The sequence below is a fragment of the Kogia breviceps genome, chromosome 11, assembly GCF_026419965.1.
Source record: "Kogia breviceps isolate mKogBre1 chromosome 11, mKogBre1 haplotype 1, whole genome shotgun sequence".
NCBI classification, from domain to species: Eukaryota; Metazoa; Chordata; class Mammalia; order Artiodactyla; family Physeteridae; genus Kogia; species Kogia breviceps.
In genome coordinates this window covers 69,082,672-69,109,609 of record NC_081320.1, presented here as the reverse complement: position 1 = coordinate 69,109,609, position 26,938 = coordinate 69,082,672, and the positions used below count along the sequence as shown (strand labels likewise).

The 26,938-nt window shown below is 41.7% G+C and overlaps 1 protein-coding gene and 1 pseudogene across 11 annotated transcripts in view; one reads left to right on the top strand and one right to left on the bottom strand.

Moving 5' to 3' along the window:
- Positions 1-26,938, top strand: part of MTA3 (metastasis associated 1 family member 3) — a 213,421-nt gene that overhangs the window by 48,106 nt on the left and 138,377 nt on the right. For all 11 annotated transcript variants that reach the window (XR_010835568.1, XR_010835569.1, XR_010835570.1 and 8 more), the window contains exon 3: positions 8,183-8,276. Coding sequence is in view for 6 of the 11 variants with exons in the window: in XM_067007677.1 (XP_066863778.1) it covers positions 8,183-8,276 (94 nt within the window). In the remaining 5 variants the exon portion in view is untranslated. The remainder of the gene's footprint in view (positions 1-8,182; positions 8,277-26,938) is intronic.
- Positions 4,025-4,824, bottom strand: LOC131765592 (tropomyosin alpha-3 chain pseudogene; annotated as a pseudogene).

Below are 26,938 nucleotides of genomic sequence, written 5' to 3'. Positions count from 1 at the left end.
AGCAGATATTGCAGTAAAACAAGTCACATGAATTTTTTAGTTTCCCAGTGCATATAAAAGTTGTGTTTATACCATACTGTAGTCTATTAAGTGTACATTATGTCTAAAAAAAGATGTACATGCCTAATTGAAAAATACTTTATTGCTAAAAATTGCTAGCTATCATTTGAGGCTTCAGTGGGTCATAAAATAATATTAAAGATCACTGATCATAGGTTGCCATAACAAATATCATAATAATGAAAAAGTTTGAAATACCGCAAGATTTACCAAAATGTGATAGACACGAAGTAAGCAAATGCTATTGGAAAAATGGCATAGACTTGCTCCACCGAGTGTTGCCATAAACCCTTGATTTGTAAAAAACAGAATATCTGAGAAGTGCAGTGAACCGAAGTGCAATAAAATGAGTTGTGCCTATATTTTCATTGCCTGTTTTCCCAAACTAGAATGTAAGCTCTATGTGTGTAGTGATCTTTTCTGTTCACTAATGCATCCCAAGTGCCTTAGAGTAGTGGCTGGCACATAGTTAAGTAAACGTTTTTTGAATTAATGAATTTCTCAGATGGCTGATGTTAATACTTGTACATGGCTTTACTGTTTACAAAGTACTTTGATTCATTCATTTTACAAATATTTCTAAGGACCTGCTGCTTTTAGATATGCACTTTTAGGAACTGAAAGATGAACAACATAGGTCCAGTAGTGGCGATGGACATCAGCTAAATAATTCCACAAGCAGAAGGAAAATTGCATCTGTGCTAAATTTACAAACATCAGAGCATGGTGCTCTGAAAGCATATAATCTGGGGATTCACGTTTGTCACCTCTTTTGAGCCTCACAGTACCTTAAACCTTTAAGGTAGATGCATCATGGATTGTTGTTGTGAAGCACACTGTGGTTAAGCAACTTAAATGCCTGGATTACACATCTAGCTGGAACCTGGATCATTTCACACTTCTTTATCATTACATTACTATTCACTTCAAAAGTCCCTCCCCTCCCCCACATTCTCACCTTCTCCCTGCCCCTGTGTTTTCTCAAAGAGTTGTTAATATATGAGCTGTCCTTAGGGCACTGAGAGTGACTGAACTGTGAGAGATCAGAGTCTGTAGTTTCAGAGAGTGGCAGTTTGGATGGAGTATTGATAAAAAGGAACTGCAATAGGCTAATTAATTACTAAATATTTACATAGGACCTTTATTTCTGAAGGGATGTGAGAGATCTCATTTTAAGTAATTAATTAAACAAATATTCCTTGAGCACTTGTTATGTAGCAGGCACTATGCTAGGCTCAGGTACAACAGTGACCAGTATGGGCGTGGTCTCTGCTCACACAGGGTCTCCGTTCTCATGAGGGAGACATGAAAAGATGAGTTAACAGGTATAAAGAAAAGAGCGATAAATGGTGTTAACTTCTAGAAAGGAAATAAGCAAGAGCCTTGACATAGAGAACAACAGAGGTTGCTTCCTTTGGATGGGGAGTGAAGGACTTTAAGGACATTGAAGTTGAGGCCTAAAGGATGAGAAGGAGGTAGCCTTGGGAAGAGGGGCCACAGGAGTTCCAGAAAGGCCTTGAGTGGGTCAGAGGTCAAGTTGGCTAAGTGGGGAAATTTAACATGATTAGAAAATCCAAATGATGAATTTAAGAACACTTGATATATTATTATTTTTAAAAATTAATTAATATTTGGCTGCATTGGGTCTTTGTTGCTGCACGCAGGCTTACTCTAGTGGCGAACGAGGGGCTACCCTTCGCTGCGGTGCATGGGCTTCTCATTGCAGTGGCCTCTCCTGTTGTGGAGCATGGGCTCTAGGCACGTGGGCTTCAGTAGTTGGGGCACATGGGCTCAGTAGTTGTGGCACACAGGCTTAGTAGTTGCTGCTCGCTGGCTCTAGAGCACAGGCTCCGTAGTTGTGGTGCATGGGCTTAGCTGCTCCTCAGCATGTGGGAATCTTCCTGGACCAGGGCTCGAACCCGTGTCCCCTGCATTGGCAGGCGGATTCCCAACCACTGCTCCACCAGGGAAGTCCCAACACTTGATATATTCTAATTGATAAGCTAAGAGAAGGGATATTAACCTATTTTATTAACTTTCTTCTAAATGTGTAGGATGTGTTTTGGGATTCCCTAGTGGTCCAGTGCTTAGGACTGGGTGCTTTCACTGCTGGGGCCCAGGGGCAATCCCTGGTCAGGGAACTTAAGATCCTGCAAGCCTCATAGCGAGGCCAAAAAAGAAAAAAAGAATTGGATGTGTTTTTTTAACAAAATTCCTAGGATAAGCTATCAATCATTATTTTTATAGAAAATTCACTTTTATAGGATGAAGGTCCCTATTTTTTTAAATCCTATTTGAAATGTTACTTGCTCAGTTAGAAAGCAGAACTACAGTATTTTTTCTTTTTTTTTAAATTAAAGAAAATATTTATTTATTTATTTGGCTGTGTCGGGTCTTAGTTGTGGCATGTGGGATCTCTGTTGCGGCATGTGGGATCATTTAGTGCAGCAAGTGGGCTCTGGTGTGCATGGGTTCAGTAGTTGCAGTGAGCAGGCTCTCTAGTTGTGCTGCACAGGCTCAGTAGTGCGGCACGCAGGCTCTAGAGTGTGCAGGGTTAGTTGCCCTGTGGCATGTGGGGTCTTAGTTCTGTGACTGGGCATCGAACCCACATCCCCTGCATTGGAAGGCAGATTCTTAACCACTGGACCACTAGGGAAGTCCTGAAATAGATTTTTGTCTCAATTTTATTTCCCCAGAACTTTTAGATGCAAAACTGAATATATTGGTTGATAAACACAGTTTGACATTGTTTTACCTCTCCCTTTTTTTTTTTTTTTGGAAGAACTGGTTCTTTATTTCAAAAGACATTTATCAATGTTCAGTATCAAAACAGTTACACTATTGTTTTTTCTTTCTCCAATTGGCCCCCAAAGAGACCACACCAAAGGGGAGTACATTTTAAGCCAATTAAGCTGTAGGATGCACACCTAACTGATCTCACTGAAACCTCACCAAAAAGGGGAGATTGGGTAGGGAAAGAAACTTTAAAAGATCAGCACACTGCCAGCCCAGACTGTAGAGGGCTCTCACAGCCAGATGGGGTGACCAATGTGCCCCAACCCCAAAGAAGCAAAGTTTCAAAATAATATAAAATTTAAAAACAATTTTGTACATAAGCTATTCAAGATTTCTCTAGCACTAACTGATACAACACACAATGAGATGGCAGTTTTAGAGACAGCAGCTTCAGATCTAGAAAAGGGTGATGAGATGAGTTTCATATGGCTAAATCAGTGGTAGAACATAATTTTCTTTCCTTTCTTTCAAGGAGGCAGGAGAACAAATAAGTGGTCACCTCAAAATAAGGGGCACATGATCCGTTCTGTGAGTGGTTGGGAGTGGGGTAGAGCTGGGACAAGGATTTGGTCTCAGAGGTCTCACCATCTTAATTTCATCTGGTCACTTCTGATGGAAAAAAAAAGTTGCCGAAAGATACCGTAAAGCTGAAAACCTGAACAGGGCTTTTTTTTTTTTTTTTTTTTTGCTAACTCCTTCTGGAATCACCTTTCTGGTTTGGCAGGTACTTTTTACAGAGCAATAAGGCTTCCCAAAATGGAGTCCTTCTCTGGGCTGTTTGGCTCTCAGGAAGGCAGGCCCATACGTTTTCCTCTCCTCTGCAGAGAGGGCAATATGCATTAAGCTGAAAAGTTACCTTCCAAAAGTGAGAAAGGGATTAGACTGCTGCTTCAGAACTATGGAATTATCTGGAATGTTTTACAAATGGCTGCTACATCAACAGCAACAAAAAAGATAATTACAAAATGTGTACATCACAGCATGCTTTTAAAGACACCTAACACTGTGCTCACATTCCCTTAAACGTTATTCCCAAAGATGCTCAGCCTCTAGCCCAAATGGAACCTCTGGGGAGAGGCAGAGACAGTTTGGCGAAAAGGACACGGGTGGGGGTGGGAGACGTGGTGAAAGGAGAAAGTAGCCTTCCAGTTAAAGATCAGCCGTCAGTTTAAAGGTCAGCTTTGGGCAGGCTGGCCTCAGCCGAGTCGGGGTCAGAGGGAGGAGCAGCACAGGGCGGGACTGGGGTGCTCTGCATCTCATCCAGGTCAAGCAGAGTCTGCTCCAGCATCCTTTGTGTACAGAGGTGCTCCTCTTTGGTGCATTTCAGTTTATCTCCCAAATCATCAATTGTCTTTTCCAGCTTGGCTACTGATCTCTCAGCAAACTCAGCACGGGCCTCTGCCTCCTTGAGTTTATCAGTAAGAATCTTTCTCTCTTCCTCATATCTGTCTTCTTCTTGAGAGTACTTTTCTTCAGCAGCACTCAGACACTTCAGGTTCTGCCCCATCAATCTGACCTGCTCATCCATCTCTCGGCAACGGGACTCTGCCAGCTCAGCTTGCTCCTCTGTGCATTCCAAGTCTCCCTCAATAATCACCAACCTAAGAGCTACCTCTTCGTACTTCCTACCTGCCTCTTCTGCAGTGTGCTTAGCTTCTTTGAGATGGATTTCCTGGAGCTCCATTTTTTCTTCCTCTTTTAAGGATTGGTTTTCAATAACCTTCAGACCCCTCTCGCTGTCATCAGCAGCTTTCTCAGCTTCCTCCAGCTTCTGCAGGGCAGTGGCCAGGCGCTCTTGGGCACTGTCCAGCTCCTTTTCAACCAGCTGGACCCTGCAGTTCAAGGAGGCCGCCTTTCTCCCTCTACTCCCGCGGGAGGCGCTCAGCCCTCTCGTCCACGTCACCGGCCTGCGGCTGCGGAACCTGGGTCTCAGCGCTTCACCACCTCGGTGGTGGTGATCCCGGCCATGGTGCCCACCCGGCCCCTGCTCGCCTTCGGGTTCCTGCCTCCTCTGCCTGGAGCTGCAGCCGCTTCTCACCGACATTGTTTACCTTACATACCCTCTTTTCCTCTCCTCTAAACTCTACTCAGATACAGCGATGATGATCTTTTGGAGGAAGAATATAAAGTTAAAATAGAAAACAACTTCACGGTAAATTTTATTTAGTCACTATCTAGCTTGGGTGTTGCTCTTCTAAAGATTTACTCTGCACACATGTTGAAAGAAGGCTTTGTGTACATAATAATGAGGATACAGTCTCAGGAAGTTTTGGAAGTTATGCTTATGGATAAATTTAATGTTATTTGCTGTTGATTGTTTTTTTTGGTGTGTTGTGTTGTATAATTTATATGTTTCTTTATATTCTGTATGTTTTATTAGCCATCCGATTTGCTCTGAGATTCATTTTAATGTTTAGGGTCTCTTTTTGGTGGGGAGAAGGGAGCCACTAACTTGTTTGAGCATCTAATCTTGTCCCCCACCCCAATCTATATTTGCACATACAAGATTTTGCATATAATTTCAAGAGATCCCTTCAAAGCCCTTTTATAGAACCCAAGTTAAGACCTCTCCTGACGTTTAGGGATCTGTTGGGAAGAAGGACAGAAATTGGGAAGAGGAAGTTCTTTTCCATCTGTTCTTTAGTTCGAGCAGACCATAGACTTTCCAAAATGGAAACTGTTTGGTTTTTTGTTTTTTAATAATGTACTTTCTAAGTCTGGGATAGAAATGGATGTGAGTATGAGGTTGACTAAAAGCCCCTTATTGCTGAAGGATGTTTTGCTAAACGTGTTTGACAGAATAGAGATTTAAGAGGCTGCAACCTAAATGGAGAAAAAACACAGGAAAGAAATTGCTGTTCATTGTAGGTTCTTCTTTATACCTGTCTCCACTTTTCCCACCTGTGGGTTTAGTTCAGGTCCTTCTTTTTTCTTAAGACTTCTCAGTCCTCCAGTCTTCACCTGTTGGACTCCTTCCTTCTTTCCTAGCTGGCTAGGGACCTTCTGCCCTCTTTCCTCCTTCTTGAAGCTTTTTCTGTTCTTCCCTCAACAGGTGGTACTTCCTGCCTCCATGAGTGAGAAGTGAAGTCTGTAGGGGAAAAGAAAGGAGTAAAGGACAATAGTGCTGGGAATTTGTCAGGAATGTTTTACTCTTATGCTTCAGTTGTGGGGAACCGGTGAAGGTTTCTGGGTGAGGGACATGATTACAGCTGGGCTTTGGAAGGTAGGAGATGAGATGACATGTGGATAGGCATCTTTGCTGGAGCAGAGGCTTGGTGAGGGCAGACACCATGCATCCATGGTGCTTAGCTTGTGCAGGGGCACATAGGAAGCGCACACAAGAAATTTGGTGACTTTATATATTTAACTTAGGTCTTTAGAGCTATACTTCTTAAATTATTTGTGGTGGAGGATTTTAAAGAATTTCCAGTATCTTAGACTGCTTTTGTAAAATTTAAAAATGAGAGTAGAAAAATGAAATTTAAAGTAGCTTTATAAAATTGCAAGCCCCATTTTTCATTATTAGATTCAATAGATATAAAATTAACTCAGATACTATAATTCATTTAATTTCTGTACTCATTTCATTACATAGTAACAGCTGTGGACTGGGCCTTGGACCACAATTTTAGTAGCTCAGCTTTAGAGGAATGCTCAAAGGGAGGGTGTGTATGTGTACAGTAGAGAAGAAGAGTAATACTGTAAACTGCTTAATAGCCAAGTGCGTATGTGGTTCAGAAGAGAATATTTATTTTGAACTATGCCCCTCCACCCCAAGCAGGTTTAAATAAGAATTTAATTAGCTTTACAGAGTATCCCTATTGGAGGAACTCACCAGTAAGGTAGAAAAAAAACACGTATGCCTTAAAAATCTTGCTTTGGGTTTTTTTTTTTTTTTTTTTTTTTTGCGGTACGCGGGCCTCTCACTGTTGTGGCCTCTCCCGTTGCGGAGCACAGGCTCCGGATGCGCAGGCTCAGCGGCCATGGCTCACGGGCCCAGCCGCTCCACGGCATGTGGGATCTTCCCGGACCGGGGCACGAACCCGTGTCCCCTGCAATGGCAGGCGAACTCTCAACCACTGCGCCACCAGGGAAGCCCTTGCTTTGGGTTTTTAACATGCTTTAAAAAAAAAAAAAAGTTTATTTATTTATTTATTTTCTTATTAGTCATCCATTAACATGCTTTTGTCTCAAGACAAAAATGATAAAGCACTGATAATTGAAGTCATCGATAGATTTTATTTATATAGTAATATTGGACTGTTCATTTAGCAGATTGCTGGATCATTGCTTCTTGAGGATGTATTTGATCACAGTATTGTGAAATATAAAAGCACTTTGGTTAGGATGTAATATGATTTCAGTTTTAGGGGGCAATATTTCCACAAGACTATTTCTCACTTTAAAATACTGCCACTGAACTTCATAAAACTGACAAATTTACTGCAGCACGTATACTTATTTCTTTTTGTCTGAGTGTATCTGTAAGCCCAGAGAAATTCTGAAAATTTGTTCTCAAATTTGTTTGAAATTGGAAATCACAATAGCATTTTATTGTAATCTGTGTGTTTTTACAGTGAACTTTGTAGTGAACAATTGACCTTGAAAGCTCTCAGAATTCATAAAGAATAGGAGGGTAGGAGCCTGGGCCAAAGCTGCAGTAAATTACAGCCTAACTGAATATTGACTGTATTCTAGACTGTAGTCAAAAAGAAATAAGAGCTCAGTGTTCATAACTCAAGGTTTTTAATACTTTCATATGTGAAGGTAAACTAAGTACTACTAAGAATGTTGACCGTTATGGATTCATGGACTCCCTTGGGCTGAGAATGCTTTTCCAAGTTACCTGGTCCACCTCACATGTTGACTGCCCTGCACCTGCAGAGCTTCACCATCAGTCGAATGTGAGGGTGTTCAGGATGGGGCCGAGTGATTTTGCACTTAGCCTGTGCCTCAGGAAGAGGGTTTGGAGGACTATGTTTAACTGTCTTTTAAGTTATGTTGTGGCTTTTTAAATTTGGGGGATTAGTTTCTTAAGGTTAATCAGAGTTAACTATGGCTTTAGTCATTAAAGCTCTCTGATCACTTTAGTTTAATTTTTAATTGATACCAGTGAGTTATTTTATGTTTGACATTTGTTTCACTCGGAACTTTTACAAATGTTACTCATCCTTATTTGAATTTTTAAGCTCTCTGATTATCCTGCAGTTGTGGTTGGCACAGTAAATGACAGTGATCTTACAATTATGCTGTCTCTAGTTTTGTTTTATAAACTACTTGAATCTAATATTCAGTATAGATGACTTTTATTTTTCTTATTTCTTAGACTGCAACTGGCAACGTGGAAGCAAAAGTAGTGTGCTTTTATAGACGACGAGATATTTCCAACACGCTTATAATGCTTGCAGACAAGCATGCTAGTAAGTTAATTGTCTTTTTCTTGGAAAATTAAAATGTGTTTTGAGTCTTTTGTTTTCCATTATATGAGGAAAAGTACTTTATGTTACCTGTAGCTTTTTGGTTTCCCATTTGTCTTCCTCTTAGTTTAGATGGGATCTTAGTTTAGTATATATGTTTTAGGATGCAACATATGTTTATTAGTTAGTCAGAATGTTGAAATAGAAGTCTTTGCACATAGGCTTTAGCAGACAATTGGAACAGTGTTTTGCCATCTCCAATTTTCCATGGCAGTTTGAATGTTTGAATATGAGGAAATTTATACTTCACTGGTATTTTGGAGGACTTCTTTTTCCCTCCTCTCTAAAACAACTGGGTTGTATTTACAATTTTAAAAATTCTGAGTATTTACTACATATTTATAGTATTAGGTATGTGAGGAAAAAAACGTTTGCTAAAGAAAGAAGTGCAATGTGATAGATAGGGAAAAAAATTCCGGCAGATAGCAACTCTGAGCATTTCTTTGTAGTCTAATCTTTTTTTTTTTTTTTTGCGGTACGCGGGCCTCTCACTGTTGTGGCCTCTCCCGCTGCGGAGCACAGGCTCCGGACGCGCAGGCCCAGCGGCCATGGCTCACGGGCTTAGTTGCTCCGCGGCATGTGGGATCTTCCCGGACCAGGGCACGAACCCGTGTCCCCTGCATCGGCAGGCGGATTCTCAACCACTGCGCCACCAGGGAAGCCCTGTAGTCTAATCTTAATGGTGTGCTTCTCCCCTCCGCAGTCAACAGCTTTGACATATTTTAGCCCCTTTGATTTTTTTTTTAAACAAAAAATCAATAAAAAAGTGATCTAAATTTTAAGAAAGAAGTATAAGTACTTTATTTTGAAAGCCATTTTTGTCCTACAAAATATGTAATGAGACTAGGACCATATGTAAATGTATTTTTCAGTTTAATACTGTGGTGTCTCAAACTCTGGTCTTGGGGTTCCTGAAGCTTTTGAAATGTTTTGGTAATGGGGGAAGGGAGGCTGTTGGCGCACAGGTTTGTTCTGTGTTTGCCTGAGAATGATTTTCCCACTGGTTGTCTATCTCATAAGTTAAATTCCTACTATATTTTCTGCTGTAGTTCATAGAGTTTTTCAGTTTCTTTTCATTTTTGTAGAGAATGTTAATTATGATATGGGTTATTCTGTAGTATTTACAAATTATATATTCACAGATTCAGGGTAATCATATTTGTTCCTCATGTGTGAGACCAAAGTATTGCTTTTTATTGTTTTTTTTTTTTGTGTGTGTGTGGTACGCGGGCCTCTCACTGTTGTGGCCTCTCTGTTGCGGAGCACAGGCTCCTGACGCGCAGGCTCAGCGGCCACGGCTCACGGGCCCAGCCGCCTGCTCCGCGGCATGTGGGATCTTCCCGGACCGGGGCACGAACCCGCGTCCCCTGCATCGGGAGGCGGACTCTCAACCACTGCGCCACCAGCGAAGCCCAGTATTGCTTTTTAAAATGACATACTAATCAGTTGTTTTAGCTATACCTGAAATCTAGAAATTCAGTGTCTTATTAAAGTATCTATGCAAAATTATTTGGATTTTATTCACCATTTACAACATAAACTTAAGAAAGATAAAATGTCTCATTTTTATATTCATGTACTTTTGGATTTAATTTAGCTTCTAATGTAGCTTCTAAAGTTGTTGTTGCAAAGGTAGTGAGGAGTAAGATGGTTGGGCATCTGCTGACTGTTCATGGAGGGTCTCAGCATGGCTGCCTTTTTTGGTACTGTCTATTTTAGGCTTGTAAATGTAGAAAATCAGGCTTTTTAGAATTGATGAGGCCCTTAGTATTGACTCAGAGAAATGAAATTTTAAGAAACTTAACCAATGAAATTATATAATGGCAGTCATGCAGTTTAAAGAAAGACCTGGGGCTTCCCTGGTGGCACAGTGGTTGAGAGTCCGCTTGCTGATGCAGAGGACATGGGTTCGTGCCCCGGTCTGGGAAGATCCCAAATGACTCGGAGCGGCTGGGCCGCTGAGCCTGCGCCTGCGCCTGTGCGTCTGGAGCCTGTGCTCCACAACAGGAGGGGCCACAGCAGTGAGAGGCCCGCGTACTGCGCACACACACACACACACACACAAAAAGACCCTGTTCAGATTCTGGTTGGTGACTTGCTGCTTGCGTTAGGAAAATGTCTTAACTTCTCACTCCTTCAGTTTCCTCATTTGTAAAATGAGGTTGAAAAAAATCACCTCTTTTTAAAAGTAAATATTTATTTATTTATTGTTTATTCATTTATTCATTTTGGCTGTGCTGGGTCTTAGTTGTGGCACGCAGGATCTTCGTTCCTGCATGCAGTATCTTTTTTAGTTGCGATGTGCAGGACGTGCGGACTTCATAGTTGCAGCATGTGGGCTTCTTAGTTGCAGCATGCATGCAGGATCTAGTTTCCTGACCAGGGATCGAACCCAGGCTCCCTGCATTGGGAGCGCAGAGTTTTACCCCCTGGACAACCAGGAAAGTCCCCATTTTGAATCATATGTATTTTACCACAGTTAAAAAAAATTAAGGGCACGAATTCCCTGGTGGTCCAGTGGTTAGGACTCTGTGTGTTCACTACGAAGGGCACAGGTTCGATCCCTGGTCAGGGAACTAAGAACCCACAGGACATGAAGCGCGGCCAAAAATTAAAAAAAAAAAAAATCTGAAATTGTGTACTTTATTTTTATTTATTTATTTATTTATTTACGGTACGCGGGCTTCTAACTGTTGTGGTCTCTCCCGTTGCGAAGCACAGGCTCCGAATGCGCAGGCTCAGCAGCCATGGCTCACGGGCTCAGCCGCTCCGCGGCATGTGGGATCTTCCCGGACTGGGGCACGAATCCGTATCCCCTGCATTGGCAGGTGGACTCTCAACCACTGCGCCACCAGGGAAGCCCAGAAATTGTGTACTTTAAAGAAAAAAATTAAAAACAAAATTAAGGGAAAAATTATGCCAGCATTGATGTGAAGCTTAAATGACCTAAGGAATGGCTTATAATGGGTGCTTAACAAACGTCAGTTGGTTTTTCTCTCTCTGTGATTTGTAGATCATCTCTTTGGGTGGATTACTTCTCTCTACATTTACCTGTTTTCTTCCATTATTTATTGATTTTACTCTCAACGGTAACTATATGTCCATGTACAGTAGAGTTAGAGGTATCAACTGTATTTCTGTTTTTGTATTGACTAAAACTTCACATGGGGCAAATAAAATTGCCTGAATGGTTCATGCTTTATAAAGAGGTTTTAAGGGGGGATTAATGGAGAGAGTGTCATTTATTAGAAACATTTCAAAACTAGAGGCCTGGGGCTTCCCTGGTGGCGCAGTGGTTGAGAGTCCGTCTGCCGATGCAGGGGATGCGGGTTCGTGCCCCGGTCCGGGAGGATCCCACGTGCCATGGAGCGGCTGGGTCCGTGAGCCATGGCTGCTGAGCCTGCGCGTCTGGAGCCTGTGCTCCGCAACGGGAGAGGCCACAACAGTGAGAGGGCTGCGTACTGCAAAAGCAAACAAACAAACTAGAGTCCTGGATGTGGGTGCCTTTTTTTTTTTTTTTTTTTAAAACGGTATGTGGGGGCTTCCCTGGTGGCGCAGTGGTTGAGGGTCCGCCTGCTGATGCAGGGGACGCGGGTGTGTGCCCCGGTCCGGGAAGATCCCAAATGCCGCGGCTTGGGCCCGTGAGCCGTGGCCGCTGAGCCTGCGCGTCCGGAGCCTGTGCTCCGCAACCGGGGAGACCACGGCAGTGAGAGGCCCGCGTACCAAAAAAAAAAATAAATAAACGGTATGTGGGCCTCTCACTGTTGTGGCCTCTCCCGTTGCGGAGCACAGGCTCCGGACGCGCAGGCTCAGTGGCCACGGCTCACGGGCCCAGGCGCTCCCCGGCACGTGGGATCCTCCCGGACCGAGGCACGAACCCGCGTCCCCTGCATCGGCAGGCGGACTCTCAACCACTGCACCCCCAGGGAAGCCTCCCTTTTTAAAAAAAAAAAAAAATCTATTTTATCTTTTTATTTTTGGCTGCATTGGGTCTTCGTTGCTGTGTGCGGGCTTTCTCTAGTTGCGGTGTGCGGGCTTCTCATTGAGGTGGCTTCTCTTGTTGTGAAGCATAGGCTCTATGTGTGTGGGCTTCAATAGTTGTGGCACACAGGCTCATTAGTTGTGGTTCGTGGGCTCAGTATTTGTGTCTCTTGGGCTCTAGAGTGCAGGCTCAGTAGTTGTGGCGCATGGGCTTAGCTGCTCCGTGGCATGTGGGATCTTTCGGACCAGGGCTCGAACCTGTGTCCCCTGCATTGGCAGGTGGATTCTCAACCACTGTGCCACCAGGGATGTCCCTCATTGTGAACTTCTTTAAAACTTTTTATTGCAGAAAATTTCAAACATAGAAAAGTACAGAGAATAGTATAATACACCTGATGTTTCTATTATTCTACTTTAACAGTTATTACTACATGACCAATTATTTCATCTAGACCCCTACTTGTTCCATTATTTTGAAGCTCATCAGAGAAATCTTACTTTTTCATTTGTAAATATTTCAGAATATTTCTGAAAGATATGGCCTCATTCAAACTTACAGGAAATGCCAAGAATATACAAAGAACTGCAGTATGCCCTTTACCCAGATTCAGCAATTAACATTTTGTCATTTTTTATATATATAATATATATATTCTTTTTTTTTGTTTTGTTTTGTTTTTTGCGGTACGCGGGCCTCTCACCGCCGGGGCCCCTCCCGTTGCGGAGCACAGGCTCCGGACGCGCAGGCTCAGCGGCCATGGCTCACGGGCCCAGCCGCTCCGCGGCACGTGGGATCTTCCCGGACCGGGGCACGAACCTGCGTCCCCTGCATCGGCAGGCGGACTCTCAACCACTGCGCCACTAGGGAAGCCCTATATTCTTTCCCTAAAGCATTGGAGAGTAAATTGGAGACTTTATAGTGTTTTTCCTAAACGTACGAAAATTCTTTTACATAACCACAGTGTAGTAAACTTCTCAGGAACCCTAATTACACAAAGCTATTGTCTCATTCACAATCCTTATTCAAATTTCATGTCTCAACAGTGTTCTGCGTAGCTATGTATTTTTTCATTAGTCTAAGATAAAATCCAGAATCACACGTTGTTTTTTAAAAATAATTAATTAATTAATTAATTTTTGGCTGCGTTGGGTCTTCATTGCTGCACGTGAGCTTTCTCTATTTGCAGCCAGCGGAGGCTTCTGTTGGTTGCAGTGCGCAGGCTTCTCGTGGTGGTGGCTTCTTTTGTCACGGAGCACAGGCTCTAGGCACACAGGCTTTAGTAGTTGCAGCACGCGGGCTCAGTAGTTGTGGCTCGCGAGCTCTAGAGTGCAGGCTCAGTAGTTGTGGAGCATGGGCTTAGCTGCTCCATGGCATGTGGGATCTTCCCAGTCCAGGGCTCGAATTCGTGTCCCCTGTATTGGCAGGGGGATTCTTAACCACTGTGCCACCAGGAAAGTCCCCACACGTAGTATTTTATTGTCATGTATCCTTGATATGGAACCAGCTCAGGCTTTGTGTTTTTTTTTGTTTTTTTGCCGCGCCATGTGGCATGCATGAGGGATTAGTTCCCCAACCAGGGATCAAACCTGTGCCCCCTGCAGTGGAAGAGCGGAGTCTTAACCACTGGACTGCCAGGAAAGTCCCTTTGTGTTTTTTGACCTTAACGTTTTTGAAGAAAACAGGCCATCTTTATTATTTTGTTGAATGTGTCTCAGTTTGTATTTGTGTAATGTTTCATCTAATTAGATCCAGGTTTTGTATTTTTTGTAGGGATGCCATAGAGGTGATGATGTGTCCTTCTAAATCCATTAGGACAAACCCATGTAATTGGGTTTGTCTTAATAATGGTGATGTTACGTTTGATGACTTGGTAAAGGTGGTGTTCTTTTGTATCCAGTAAGTTATTTTGGGGGAGGTACCTGGCAACTATGTAAATATCTTGTTTTTGGTCAAACATTAATGCATTTGTTTTAGCATCCATTGATCATTTAGGATTCTGTGTAAACATTACTGTCCTTGAATATTTAGTTAGTTTTCACGTTTTTTCTTTTAGAATATTTTTTCTTTTTTATAGTTTGTTTAAATTGGGATCCAAGTAAGTTGAGTATGATTGGTTGGTAAGACTCTTAAGTCATTTTTTTCTTGCCAATTTAAATAATTGATATATAATTCACATAGCATAAAATCCATGCTTTTAAATTGCACAATATAGTGGTTTTCAGGATACTGACAAAGTTGTAAAACTGTCGTCACTACTTTCAGATTATTTTCATCACCCCAAAAAGAGGCCAGTTACTCCCTATTCTCCACTATTGCTATCAGGCAACCACTGATCTACTTTCTTTCTCTGTAGAGTTGCCTTTTCTGGACATTTCATATAAATGGAATCATACAGTATGTGTTTTTTTGTGTCTGACTTCTTTTTACTTAGCCTAATGTTTTCACGTTTCTTCCATGTCATAGCATGAATTCTTTCATTCCTTTTTTTATGATAGCTCTTTATTGGAGTATAATTGCTTCACAATACTGTGTTAGTTTCTGTTGCACAACAAAGCAGACCAGCCATATGCATACACATGTCCCCGTATCCTCTCTCTCCAGCGTCTCCCTCCCACCCTCCCTATCCCACCCCTCTAGGTGTACACAAAGCACCGAGTTGATCTTCCTGTGCTATGTGGCTGCTTCCCACTAGCTATCTATTTTACATTTGGTAGTGTATATAAGTCCATGCCACTCTCTCACTTCATCCCAGCTTACATTTCCCTCTCCCTGTGTCCTCAAGTCCATTCTCTATGTATGCGTCTTTATTCCTGTCCTGCCCCTAGGTTCTATAGAATCTGTTTTTTTTTTTTAGATTCCATATATATGTGTTAGCATATGGTATTTGTTTTTCTCTTTCTGACTTACTTCACTCTGTATGACAGACTCTAGGTCCATCCACCTTACTACAAATAACTCAATTTTGTTTCTTGTTATGGCTGAGTAATATTCCATTGTATATATGTGCCACATCTTTATCCATTCATCTGTCGATGGACACTTAGGTTGCTTCCATGTTTTGGCTATTGTAAATAGAGCTGCAGTGAACATTGTGGTACATGACTCTTTTTGAATTATGGTTTTCTCAGGATATATGCTCAGTAGAGGGATTGCTGTGTTGTATGGTAGTTCTATAGTTAGCTTTTTAAGGAACCTCCATACTCTTCTCCATAGTGGCTGTATCAATTTACAGTCCTACCAGCAGTGCAAGAGTGTTCCATGTTCTCCACCCTGTCCAGCATTTATTGTTTCTAGATTTTTTTTTGCGGTACTCGGACCTCTCACTGTTGTGGCCTCTCCCGTTGCAGAGCACAGGCTCTGGATGAGCAAACTCAGTGGCCATGGCTCATGGGCCTAGCCACTCTGCGGCATGTGGGATCTTCTCGGACTGGGGCACGAACCCGTGTCCTGTGCATCGGCAGGCAGACTTTCAACCACTACGGCACCAGGGAAGCCCATGTTTCTAGATTTTTTGATGATTGCCATTCTGACCGGTGTGAGATGATCTCTCATTGTAGTTTTGATTTGCATTTCTCTAATGATTAATGATGTTGAGCATTCTTCCATGTGTTTGTTGGCAATCTGTATATCTTCTTTGGAGAAATGTCTATATAGGTCTTCTGCCCATTTTTGGATTGGGTTGTTTGTTTTTTTGTTATTGAGCTGCATGAGCTGCTTGTAAATTTTGGAGATTAATCCTTTGTCAGTTGCTTCATTAGCAAATATTTTCTCCCATTCTGAAGGTTGTCTTTTGGTCTTGTTTATGGCTTCCTTTGCTGTGCAAAAGCTTTTAAGTTTCATTAGGTCCCATCTGTTTATTTTTGTTTTTATTTCCATTTCTGTAGGAGGTGGGTCAAAAAGGATCTTGCTGTGATTTATGCCGTAGAGTGTTCTGCCTATGTTTTCCTCTAAGAGTTTGATAGTTTCTGGCCTTACATTTAGATCTTTAATCCATTTTGAGCTTACTTTTGTGTATGATGTTAGGGAGTGTTCTAATCTTATACTTTTACATGTACCTGTTCAGTTTTCCCAGCACCACTTATTGAACAAGGTGTCTTTTCTCCACTGTATATTCTTGCCTCCTTTGTCTTAGATTAGTTGACCATATGTGTGTGGGTTTATCTCTGGGCTTTCTATCCTGTTCCATTGATCTATATTTCTGTTTTTGTGCCAGTACCATACTGTCTTGATTACTGTGGCCTTGTAGTATAGTCTGAAGTCAGGGAGCCTGATTCCTCCAGCTCCATTTTTCGTTCTCAAGATTGCTTTGGCTATTCGGGGTCTTTTGTGTTTCCATACAAATTGTGAAATTTTTTGTTCTAGTTCTGTGAAAAATGCCAGCAGTAGTTTGATAGGGATTGCATTGAATCTGTAGATTGCTTTGGGTAATAGAATCATTTTCACAATGTTGATTCTTCCAATCCAAGAACATGGTATATCTCTCCATCTATTGGTATCATGTTTAATTTCTTTCATCAGTGTCTTATAATTTTCTGCATACAGGTCTTTTGTCTCCTTAGGTAGGTTTATTCCTAGATATTTTATTCTTTTTGTTGCAATGGTAAATGGGAGTGTTTTCTTAATTTCAATTTCAGATTTTTCATCATTAGTGTATAGAAATGCCAGAGATTTCTGTGCATTAATTTTGTATCCTGCTACTTTACCAAATTCATTGATTAGCTCTAGTAGTTTTCTGGTGGCATCTTTGGGATTCTCTGTGTACAGTATCATGTCATCTGCAAACAGTGACAGCTTTGCTTCTTCTCTTCTGATTTGGATTCCTTTTATTTCTTTTTCTTCTCTGATTGCTGTGGCTAAAACTTCCAAAACTATGTTGAATAATAGTGGTGAGAGTTGGCAACCTTGTCTTGTTCCTGATCTTAGAGGAAATGGTTTCAGTTTTTCACCATTGAGAACGATGTGGTTGTGGGTTTATCATATATGGCCTTTACTATGTTGAGGAAAGTTCCCTCTGCCTACTTTCTGCAGGGTTTTTATCAAAAATGGGTGTTGAATTTTGTCAAAAGCTTTCTCTGCATCTATTGAGATGATCGTATGGTTTTTCTCTTTCAATTTGTTAATATGGTGTATCACGTTGATTGATTTGCGTATATTGAAGAATCCTTGTATTCCTGGAATAAACCCTACTTGATCATGGTGTATGATCCTTTTAATGTGCTGTTGGATTCTGTTTGCTAGTATTTTGTTGAGGATTTTTGCCTCTATGTTCATCAGTGATATTGGCCTGTAGTTTTCCTTCTTTGTGACATATTTGTCTGGTTTTGGTATCACGGTGATGGTGGCTTTGTAGAATGAGTTTGGGAGTGTTCCTCCCTCTGCTGTATTTTGGAAGAGTTTGAGAAGGATAGGTGTTAGCTCTTCTCTAAATGTTTGATAGAATTCGCCTGTAAAGCCATCTGGTCCTGGGCTTTTGTTTGTTGGAAGATTTTTAATCACAGTCTTAATTTCAGTGCTTGTGATTGGTCTGTTCATATTTTCTATTTCTTCCTTGTTCAGTCTTGGCAGGTTGTGCATTTCTAAGAATTTGTCCATTTCTTCCAGGTTGTCCATTTTATTGGCATAGAGTTGCTTATGGTAGTAATCTCTCATGATCTTTTGTATTTCTGCAGTGTCAGTTGTTACTTCTCCTTTTTCATTTCTAATTCTATTCATTTGAGTCTTCTCCCTTTTTTTCTTGATGAGTCTGGCTAATGGTTTATCAATTTTGTTTATCTTCTCAAAAAACCAGCTTTTAGTTTTATTGATCTTTGCTATTGTTTCCTTCATTTCTTTTTCATTTATTTCTGATTTTTTTTTTTTTTTTTTTTTTTGGTATGCAGGCCTCTCACTGTTGTGGCCTCTCCAGTTGTGGAGCACAGGCTCCGGACGCATAGGCTCAGTGCCCATGGCTCACTGGCTCAGCCGCTCCGCGGCATGTGGGATCTTCCCGGATTGGGGCACAAACCCGTGTTCCCTGCATCAGCAGGTGGACTCCCGGACTCCCAACCACTGTGCCACCAGGGAAGCTCTATGTTTTCTTTGTATTTAATTTTTGACAGTTTGATTAATATGCGTCTTGGCATGTTTCTCCTTGGATTTATCCTGTATGGGACTCCCTGTGCTTTCTGGACTTGATTAGCTATTTCCTTTCCCATATTAGGGAAGTTTTCAACTGTAATCTCTTAAAATATTTTCTCAGTCCCTTTCTTTATCTCTCTTCTTCTGGGACCCCTATAATTAGAATGTTGGTGCATTTAATGTTGTCCCAGAGGTCTCTGAGATTGTCCTTAGTTCTTTTCATTCTTTTTTCTTTATTCTGCTCTGCAGTAGTTATTTCTACTATTGTATCTTCCAGGTCACTTATCCGTTCTTCTGCCTCAGTTATTCTGCTATTGATCCCTTCTAGAGTATTTTTAATTTCATTTATTGTGTTGTTCATCGTTGCTTGTTTCCTCTTTATTTCTTTTAGGTCCTTGTTACGTGTTTCTTGTATTTTCTCTATTCTATTTCCAAGATTTTGGATCATCTTTACTATCATTATTCTGAATTCTTTTTCAGGTAGACTGCCTAGTTCCTCTTCCTTTGTTAGGTCTGGTTGGTTTTTATCTTGCTCTTTCATCTGCTGTGTGTTTTTCTGTTTTCTCATTTTGCTTATCTTACTGTGTTTGGGGTCTCCTTTTTGCAGGCTGCAGGTTTGTAGTTCCTGTTGTTTTTGGTGTCTGTCCCCAGTGGCTAAAGTTGGTTAAGTGGGTTGTGTAGGCTTCCTGGTGGAGGGGACTCGTGCCTGTGTTCTGGTGGATGAGGCTGGATCTTGTCTTTCTGGTGGGCAGGTCCACGTCTGTTTGTGTGTTTTGGGGTGTCTATGGCCTTATTATGATTTTAGGCAGCCTCTCTCCTAATGGGTGGGGTTGTGTTCCTGTCTTGCTAGTTGTTTGGCATAGGGTGTCCAGCACTGTGGCTTGCTGGTCGTTGAGTCGAGCTGGGTGTTGGTGTTTTGATGGAGATCTCTGGGAGATTTTTGCTGTTTGATATTACACGGAGCTGGGAAGTCTCTTGTGGACCAGTGTCTGAAGTTGGCTCTCCCACCTCAGAGGCACAGCAGTGACTCCTGGCTGGAGCCCCAAGAGCCTTTCATCTACGCTGCTCAGAATAAAAGGGAGAAAAAGTAGAGAGAAAGAGAGAAAGAGAGAGAGGAAGGGAGGGAGGAAGGAAGGAAGAAGATAAAATAAAATAAAGCAACGTAAGATAAAATAAAGTTATTAAAATAAAAAATAATTATTAAGAAAAAATTTTTTAAGTAAAAAAAAAAAAAGGATGGACAGAACCCTAGGACAAATGGTGAAAATAAAGCTATACAGACAAAATCTCACACAGAAGCATATATGTACACACTCACAAAAAGAAGAAAAGGGGAAAAAGTAATAAATCTTGCTCTCAAAGTCCACCTCCTCAATTTGGGATGATTCGTTGTCTATTCAGGTTTTACACCGATGCTGGGTACATCAAGTTGATTGTGGAGATTTAATCCGCTGCTCCTGAGGCTGCTGGGAGAAATTTCCCTTTTTCTTCTTTGTTCGCACAGCTTTGCATTTGGCCCCGCCTCTGAGTGTAGGTCGCCTGAGGGCGTCTGTTCTTGCCCTGACAAAGGAGCAGCTGATTAAGGGACTGTGGCTCACTCAGGCCGGGGAGGGGGGGAGGGAGGGGTCCGGATTTGGGGCGAGCCTGCGGCGGCAGAGGCCAGTGTGACGTTGCACCAGCCTGAGGCGTGCCGTGTGTTCTCCCGGGGAAGTTGTCCCTGGATCCCGGAACCCTGGCAGTTGCGGACCCTGGCAGTGGCGGGCTGCACAGGCTCCTGGGAGGGGAGGTGTGGATAGTGACCTGTGCTTTCACACAGGCTTCTTGGTGGTGGCAGCAGCAGCCTTAGCGTCCCATGCCCGTCTCTGGGGTCCGTGCTGCTGTGGCTTGCTCCCATCTCTGGATCTCCTTTAAGCAGCGCTCTTAATCCCCTCTGCTTGCTCACCGGGAAACAAAGAGGGAAGAAAAAGTCTCTTGTCTCTTCGGCAGGTGGAGACTTTTTCGCCTAGCCGTGGTGCACTAACCCCTCCGGTCCTCTCCCTGTGATCCCACCAAAGCCCGAGCCTCAGCTCCCAGCCCCCGCCTGCCCCGGCGGTTGAGCAGAGAAGCCTCTTGGGCTGGTGTGAGTGCTGGTCGGGGCTGGTGAGTGCTGGTCGGTGTTGATCCTCTCTGCGGGAATCTCTCCTCTTTGCCCTCTGCACCCCTGTTGCTGTGCTCTTCTCCTCCCGTGAAGGAGCTTCTAGTGTGTGGAAACCTTTCCTCCTTCACAGCTCCCTCCTACTGGTGCAGGTCCCGTCCCTATTCTTTTGTCTCTGTTGATTCTTTTTTCTTTTGCCCTACCCAGGTGGGGGAGTTTCCTGCCTTTTGGGAGGTCTGGGGTCTTCTGCCAGCGTTCAGTGGGTGTTCTGTAGGAGTTGTTCCACGTGTAGATGTATTTCTGATGTATCTGTGGGGAGGAAGGTGATCTCCGCGTCTTACTCTTCCGCCATCTTCCCCCAAGTCCACATGTCTCTTTTTGAATTATGGTTTTCTCAGGGTATATGCCGAGTAGTGGGATAGCTGGACCATATGGTAGTTCTATTTTTAGTTTTTAAAGGAACCTCCATGCTGTTTTCCATAGTGGTTGTATCAATTTACATTCCCATCAGTAGTGCAGTAGGGTTCCCTTTTCACCACACCCTTTCCAGCATTTATTGTTTCTAGCTTTTTAGATAATGGCCATTTTGATTGACGTGAGGTGATACCTCATTGTAGTTTTGATTCACATTTCTCTAATAGTGATATTGAGCATCTTTTAAACTAGACCTATATATATGCCATCTACAAAAGATCCACTTCAGACCTAGGGACACATACAGACTGAAAGTGAAGGGATGCAAAAAGATATTCCATGCAAATGGAAATCAAAAGAAAGCTGGAGTAGCAATGCTCGTATCAGATAAAATAGACTTTAAAATAAAGAGTGTTAAAAGAGATAGGGATGCTACATAATGATCAAAGGATCAATCCAAGAAGATATAACAATTATAAATGTTTATGCACCCAACATAGGAGCACCTCAGTACATAAGGCAGATGCTACCTAACAGCCATGAAAGGAGAAATGGACAGTAACACAATAATAGTAGGGGACTTTAACACCCCACTTACACCGATGGACGGATCATTCAAACAGAAAATAAATAAGGAAACACAAGCTGTAAATGACACAATAGACCAGATAGATCTAATTGATATTTATAGAACATTGCACCCCAAAGTGGCAGAATACACTTTCTTCTCAAGTGCACGTGGAACATTCTCCACGATAGATCACATGTTGGGTCACAAATCAAGCCTCAGAAAACTTAAGAACGTTGAAATCGAATCAAGCATGTTTTCTGAGCGCAATGCTATGAGATTGGAAACCAATTATAGGAAGAAAACTGTAAAAAACACAAATACATGGAGGCTAAACAGTGCATTACTTAATAACCAAGAGATCACTTCTTTTTATAGCTAAATATCACATTGGGTGGATGTACTACATTTGTTTATCCGTTCCTCTTGATGGACATGTGGATTGTTTCCACTCTCTGGTTATTATGAATAATGGTGTTATGAACATTCCTGTACAAGTTTTTGTGTGGACATCCTTCAGTCTTTTAATCTATAGATACGTATTATTTCATTTTCTCTCTCAGTATTTTGTTGAAGATAGCAGGTGGTTAATCCTGTGGAGTTTCTTTTGGCTTGAAGTTTGTTCATTGCATCTCTCTTGTGTCCTTTACCATGCTTCTTTGTAGATGGATAGTTAGATACAGATGAATCTAGGTTTATTTTTGTGGGGTGTGGGTACAAGATCACTCCACGGGTAGCATTGTGAACTTCTGTCATGATGTCTGTAATGTATTGTTGCCTGTTTCTCTCTTTATTTATTTATTTTATTATTAAAAAAATTTCTTTTAAATTTAGTTTGTTTATTTTCGGCTGCATCGGGTCTTTGTTGCTGCACGTGGCTTTTCTCTAGTTGCGACGAACGGGAGCTACTCTTCATTGCGGTGCGCGGGCTTCTCATTGCGGTGGCTTCTCTTGTTGCTGCGCATGGTCTCTAGGCATGTGGGCTTAGTAGTTGTGGCTCATAGGCTCTAGAGCACAGGCTCAGTATAGTTGTGGCACATGGGGTTAGTTGCTCCATAGCACATGGGATCTTCCCGAACCAGGGCTCGAACCCGTGTCCCCTGCACTGGCAGGCGGATTCTTAGCCACTGCACCACCAGGGAAGCCCAGTTTCAAGTTCTTTAACGTTGGTTTTGATCATCTTTACAGGCTTTGTGTGTCTTGTTCATTTTATATATATATAGTTGCTCCACAAGTGTTTGTAGCTTTAAATTTACCAAGGGAACAAATTTGAAGAACAGCCAGCCTACCAGTTGTTTTGTTTTAGCATCTTGGTTGGCTGAAAAGAGTCTGTGGTGTTTTATCTATCTATCTATCTATCTATCTATCTATCTATCTATCTATCTATCTATCTATCTGCAGTGTTTTAAAATATGGTCCTCAACTTCTTTGACATTCCTTCCATTGATAGATGAAGTCTGTGTCTTCTCCACTTGGATCTGGGTGGGGTTGTAACCAGCACAGTATTGTGGAAGTAATGCTGTGTGACTCTTCAAGGCTAGGTCAGAAAAGGCCATGAAGCTTCTACCTGGTTTTCTTGGAATGTTTGCTCTCAGGATAGTTCTGCTTGGAACTCAGCCACTATACTGTGAGAAAACCAGGATACATGGAGAGGCCATTTGTAGGTGCTAAGGTTGATGGTCCTATCTGAGCCCAGGTTCCAGACATATGCCTGAAGGAGCCACCAGCTGATCCAGCCTCAGCCATTTGAGTTCCTTTTGAGGCCCCAGTTATCGTGAAGCAAAGACAAGAGTTCTGTGCTGTTCCCTGACTGAATTCCTCACCCACTGAATCAGCAACGTAGAATGGTTGTTTTGTGCCACTAAGTTTTGGGATGATTTGTAACAACAATAGACGATGTAACTGGAAAAGAATCATAATAGGGTTTTTCTGTTATGGGATATTTTCAGTGACAGTTTAAAATCAATATTTAAGCTTATGACTGCCAACTAAAAGTATTTAATGAACTACTAGTTTTCTTTAAGTAAACTTCATTTTCTTTTGACAGACTGATTAAATGAAGAGATTTTGCCCCAATGCCTGACTCCTTATAAATGAGTTTTGGCCACTTGGAGCACAAGTCAGGAAAAATGCCCTTTTTATTATTCTGAAGTGAAATTTATTAATAGTATAACTTATACGTATAATGTAAAAATAAAATTAAAACTCAGTACTATGATCTGACTGCAATATTAAAGAGAAAAAATTTATAATATATATAATAGGATCATGTATACCGTATTTCAATATGTGTAAATGCTGAGGTATGACAGTAGTGGAAGCTGTAACGAAATTGTGAAATGTTTGCATGTATGCATAGAATCACTAGCAATGCAGTGGTTATAAATTAGACTGATATTTTGTACTAGGAACTCTAACATTTCCTGAGATTTTTTTTCAAAATGGTACTATTGGTAAGTTTTGAACAAAACAAAATACAATCTTTTCTTTTTTTATATGATGGCTACATTGCTGAAAAAGTCAGTTATATTAAAACCATACCCCAAATATTTTGTGTTCTCATACATAGAATGGAATTAGCTCTAGTCTCAGGTAACAGAATCATGTTTTTCACTTACAAAAATGTCCAGAGGGACATTTCAAAGTCGTATGAATCATGGACTGTCCTCTGCTGTATACCTATATATCTATGGGATATCTAACATCCTTGTCTTCCATCTATGAAATGTTAATACTGCTCCCATTGTGGTAGTACTGCCACCACCTCATCCTTTCCACAGGAGTCCTTGGGGTGTAGACTAGTACCCATTTAAGAACCAGGGCAATAAATGCAGTATAATAAAACAAAAACTATGTCTGTATTGTTGACTAACACATTTGCTGACATTCACTGTAACTTTGCGAACATGGAAGTTACTTGGTATGTACAAATTAAACAAACAAAAAAAAGCTCTTAATAGTTTCCCTAATTCTTCCAAATTACAGATTAAAGTTGCAAGTAATAAAAAAGTTAAAAGTTAAAGTTATTTATATTTAGGATTGATATGGGCTTTTAAAAAAATATATTTATTTATTTAGTCTATTTATTTTTGGCTGCATTGGGTCTTCGTTGCTGCGTGTGGGCTTTCTGTAGTTGTGGCGAGCGGGAGCTACTCCTCATTGCAGTGTGTGGGCTTCTCATTGCAGTGGCTTCTCTTGTTGTGGAGCACCGGCTCTAAGTGCATGGGCTTCAGTAGTTGTGGCTCATGGGCTTCAGTAGTTGTGGCGCGCAGGCTTAGTTGGTCCGCAGCATGTGGGATCTGCCTGCCAATGCAGGGGACATGGGCTCAGTAGTTGCGTCTCCTGGGCTCTAGAGTGCAGGCTTAGTAGCTGTGGTGCACGGGCTTAGTTGCTCCGCGGCATGTGGGATTTTCCTGGACCAGGGGTTGAACCCATGTCACCTGCATTGTCAGGCGGATTGTTAACCACTGCGCCACCAGGGAAGTCCCTCCCTTATACATTTGAAAGTTGACATCTAAAATCTTTCATCAAAAATTTAAATAGTTGCAAAGAGATAATATCTAGTGTGTTGCAAATAGTGACATTTAAAAATAAATGGCTATGTAGACAACAAATGTATCGACACCAAGGTGGGAGACGGCAGGGTGGTGGTGGTGGTGGTGTGATGAATTGGGTGATTGGGATTGACATGTATACACTGATGTGTTTAAAATTGATGACTAATAAGAACCTACTGTATAAAAACGTAAATAAAACAAAATTCAAAAATTAAAAATAAATAAATGGCTATGGAATTCCTTGGCCATCCAGTGGTTAGGACTGCGTTTCCACTACTGGGGGCCGGGGTTCATCCCTGGTCAGGGAACTAAGATCCAGAAAACTGTGTGGTGCAGCACAGCCAGAAAAAAAAAAGAAATATTGTAACAATTTGCCCACCATCACAGGTTACAAAAAAAAAAAAAAGCATGGGGCTTCCCTGGTGGCGCAGTGGTTGAGAATCCGCCTGCCGATGCAGGAGACACGGGTTCGTGCCCTGGTCCGGGAAGATCCCACATGCCGCGGAGCAACTAAGCCCGTGAGCCATGGCCGCTGAGCCTGCGCGTCCGGAGCCTGTGCTCCGCAACGGGAGAGGCCACAACAGTGAGAGGCCCACGTACCGCAAAAAAAAAAAAAAAAAAAAAAAAAAGCATGAACAAGCTCCTGTTGAACAGTTTGAAATTTTATGTGATCCTTTTGTCTCCTTGAGCTCTTTTCCATTTTGCTTTCTCTGCAGAATTCTAGCCCAATGTATTTTATGCTTGAAAAGTTTTATCATCATATTATTCTCTGCAACAAAAATTAAACATAAATTAAAAATTTAAAAGTTTGTATTTCTTGACTTCATAAGGCTCAGTCTTAATTTCTTTTGGATTTTTTATAATTATAGTACAAATACTGTAAAAATTTCGATAATTACTAAACATAAAAATACATTTTTACTGGAAATCATCTCTTAACAAGATGGGTGGGGATTCTTCTCACCTCATTTAGTTAACAAATTCTTGCATTAATGTAACTGGTTGCTAGAATGAGAGGGTTTGGTATTGATTCTGTTCCTGATATTTGTGTTTATAGGTGTAGTTTCTGACAAAATTTTTTCATCTAAGTAGATGAGAATGGTGGCGTTTTCCTCATTTATTCGTTTATCAAATATATTTTGAGCTTCTACTATGTAATGGAGACTCCTCCATGTTCTGGTGATAAGCACTGAACAAGCAGAAGTCCCTGCCCTCAGAGTTGACAAGTGTCTATTTGTTCTTCTGAAGTTGTATGTGAAAAATCATATAGCAGTTTTTCATCAAAAGTGATTTTTAATGATTTAGCATCTGACAATTCAATTATGTCCTACTTCAGTCTTGTTGAAAGTAGAGAATGTGAAACCACCAGAGTTGGAAGAGGTTTGTTAACCAGTCATTAGTCATTCATGATCTCATTTTTTCTTTTTTTTTTTTTGTGGTACGCAGGCCTCTCACTGCCGTGGCCTCTCCCGTTACGGAGCACAGGCTCCGGACGCGCAGGCTCAGCGGCCACGGCTCACGGCCCCAGCCGTTCTGCGACATGTGGTATCCTCCCGGACTGGGGCATGAACCCGCGTCCCCTGCATCCCCTGCATCAGCAGGCGGACTCTCAACCACTGTGCCACCAGGGAAGCCCCATGATCTCATTTTTTGAGAAGCAGAATAAAAAGACTTTACCAAGACCTAACAAATGATTGTTAATGTTACTTCCTACTCTGACCTACATAGATTTTATCACTTAGGGGTCTACCAGATAAACAAATAGTTGGAGATTTTATGTATATATAAATATATAATATCCTATACACATATGTAATCTCCAACTGGTTTGTA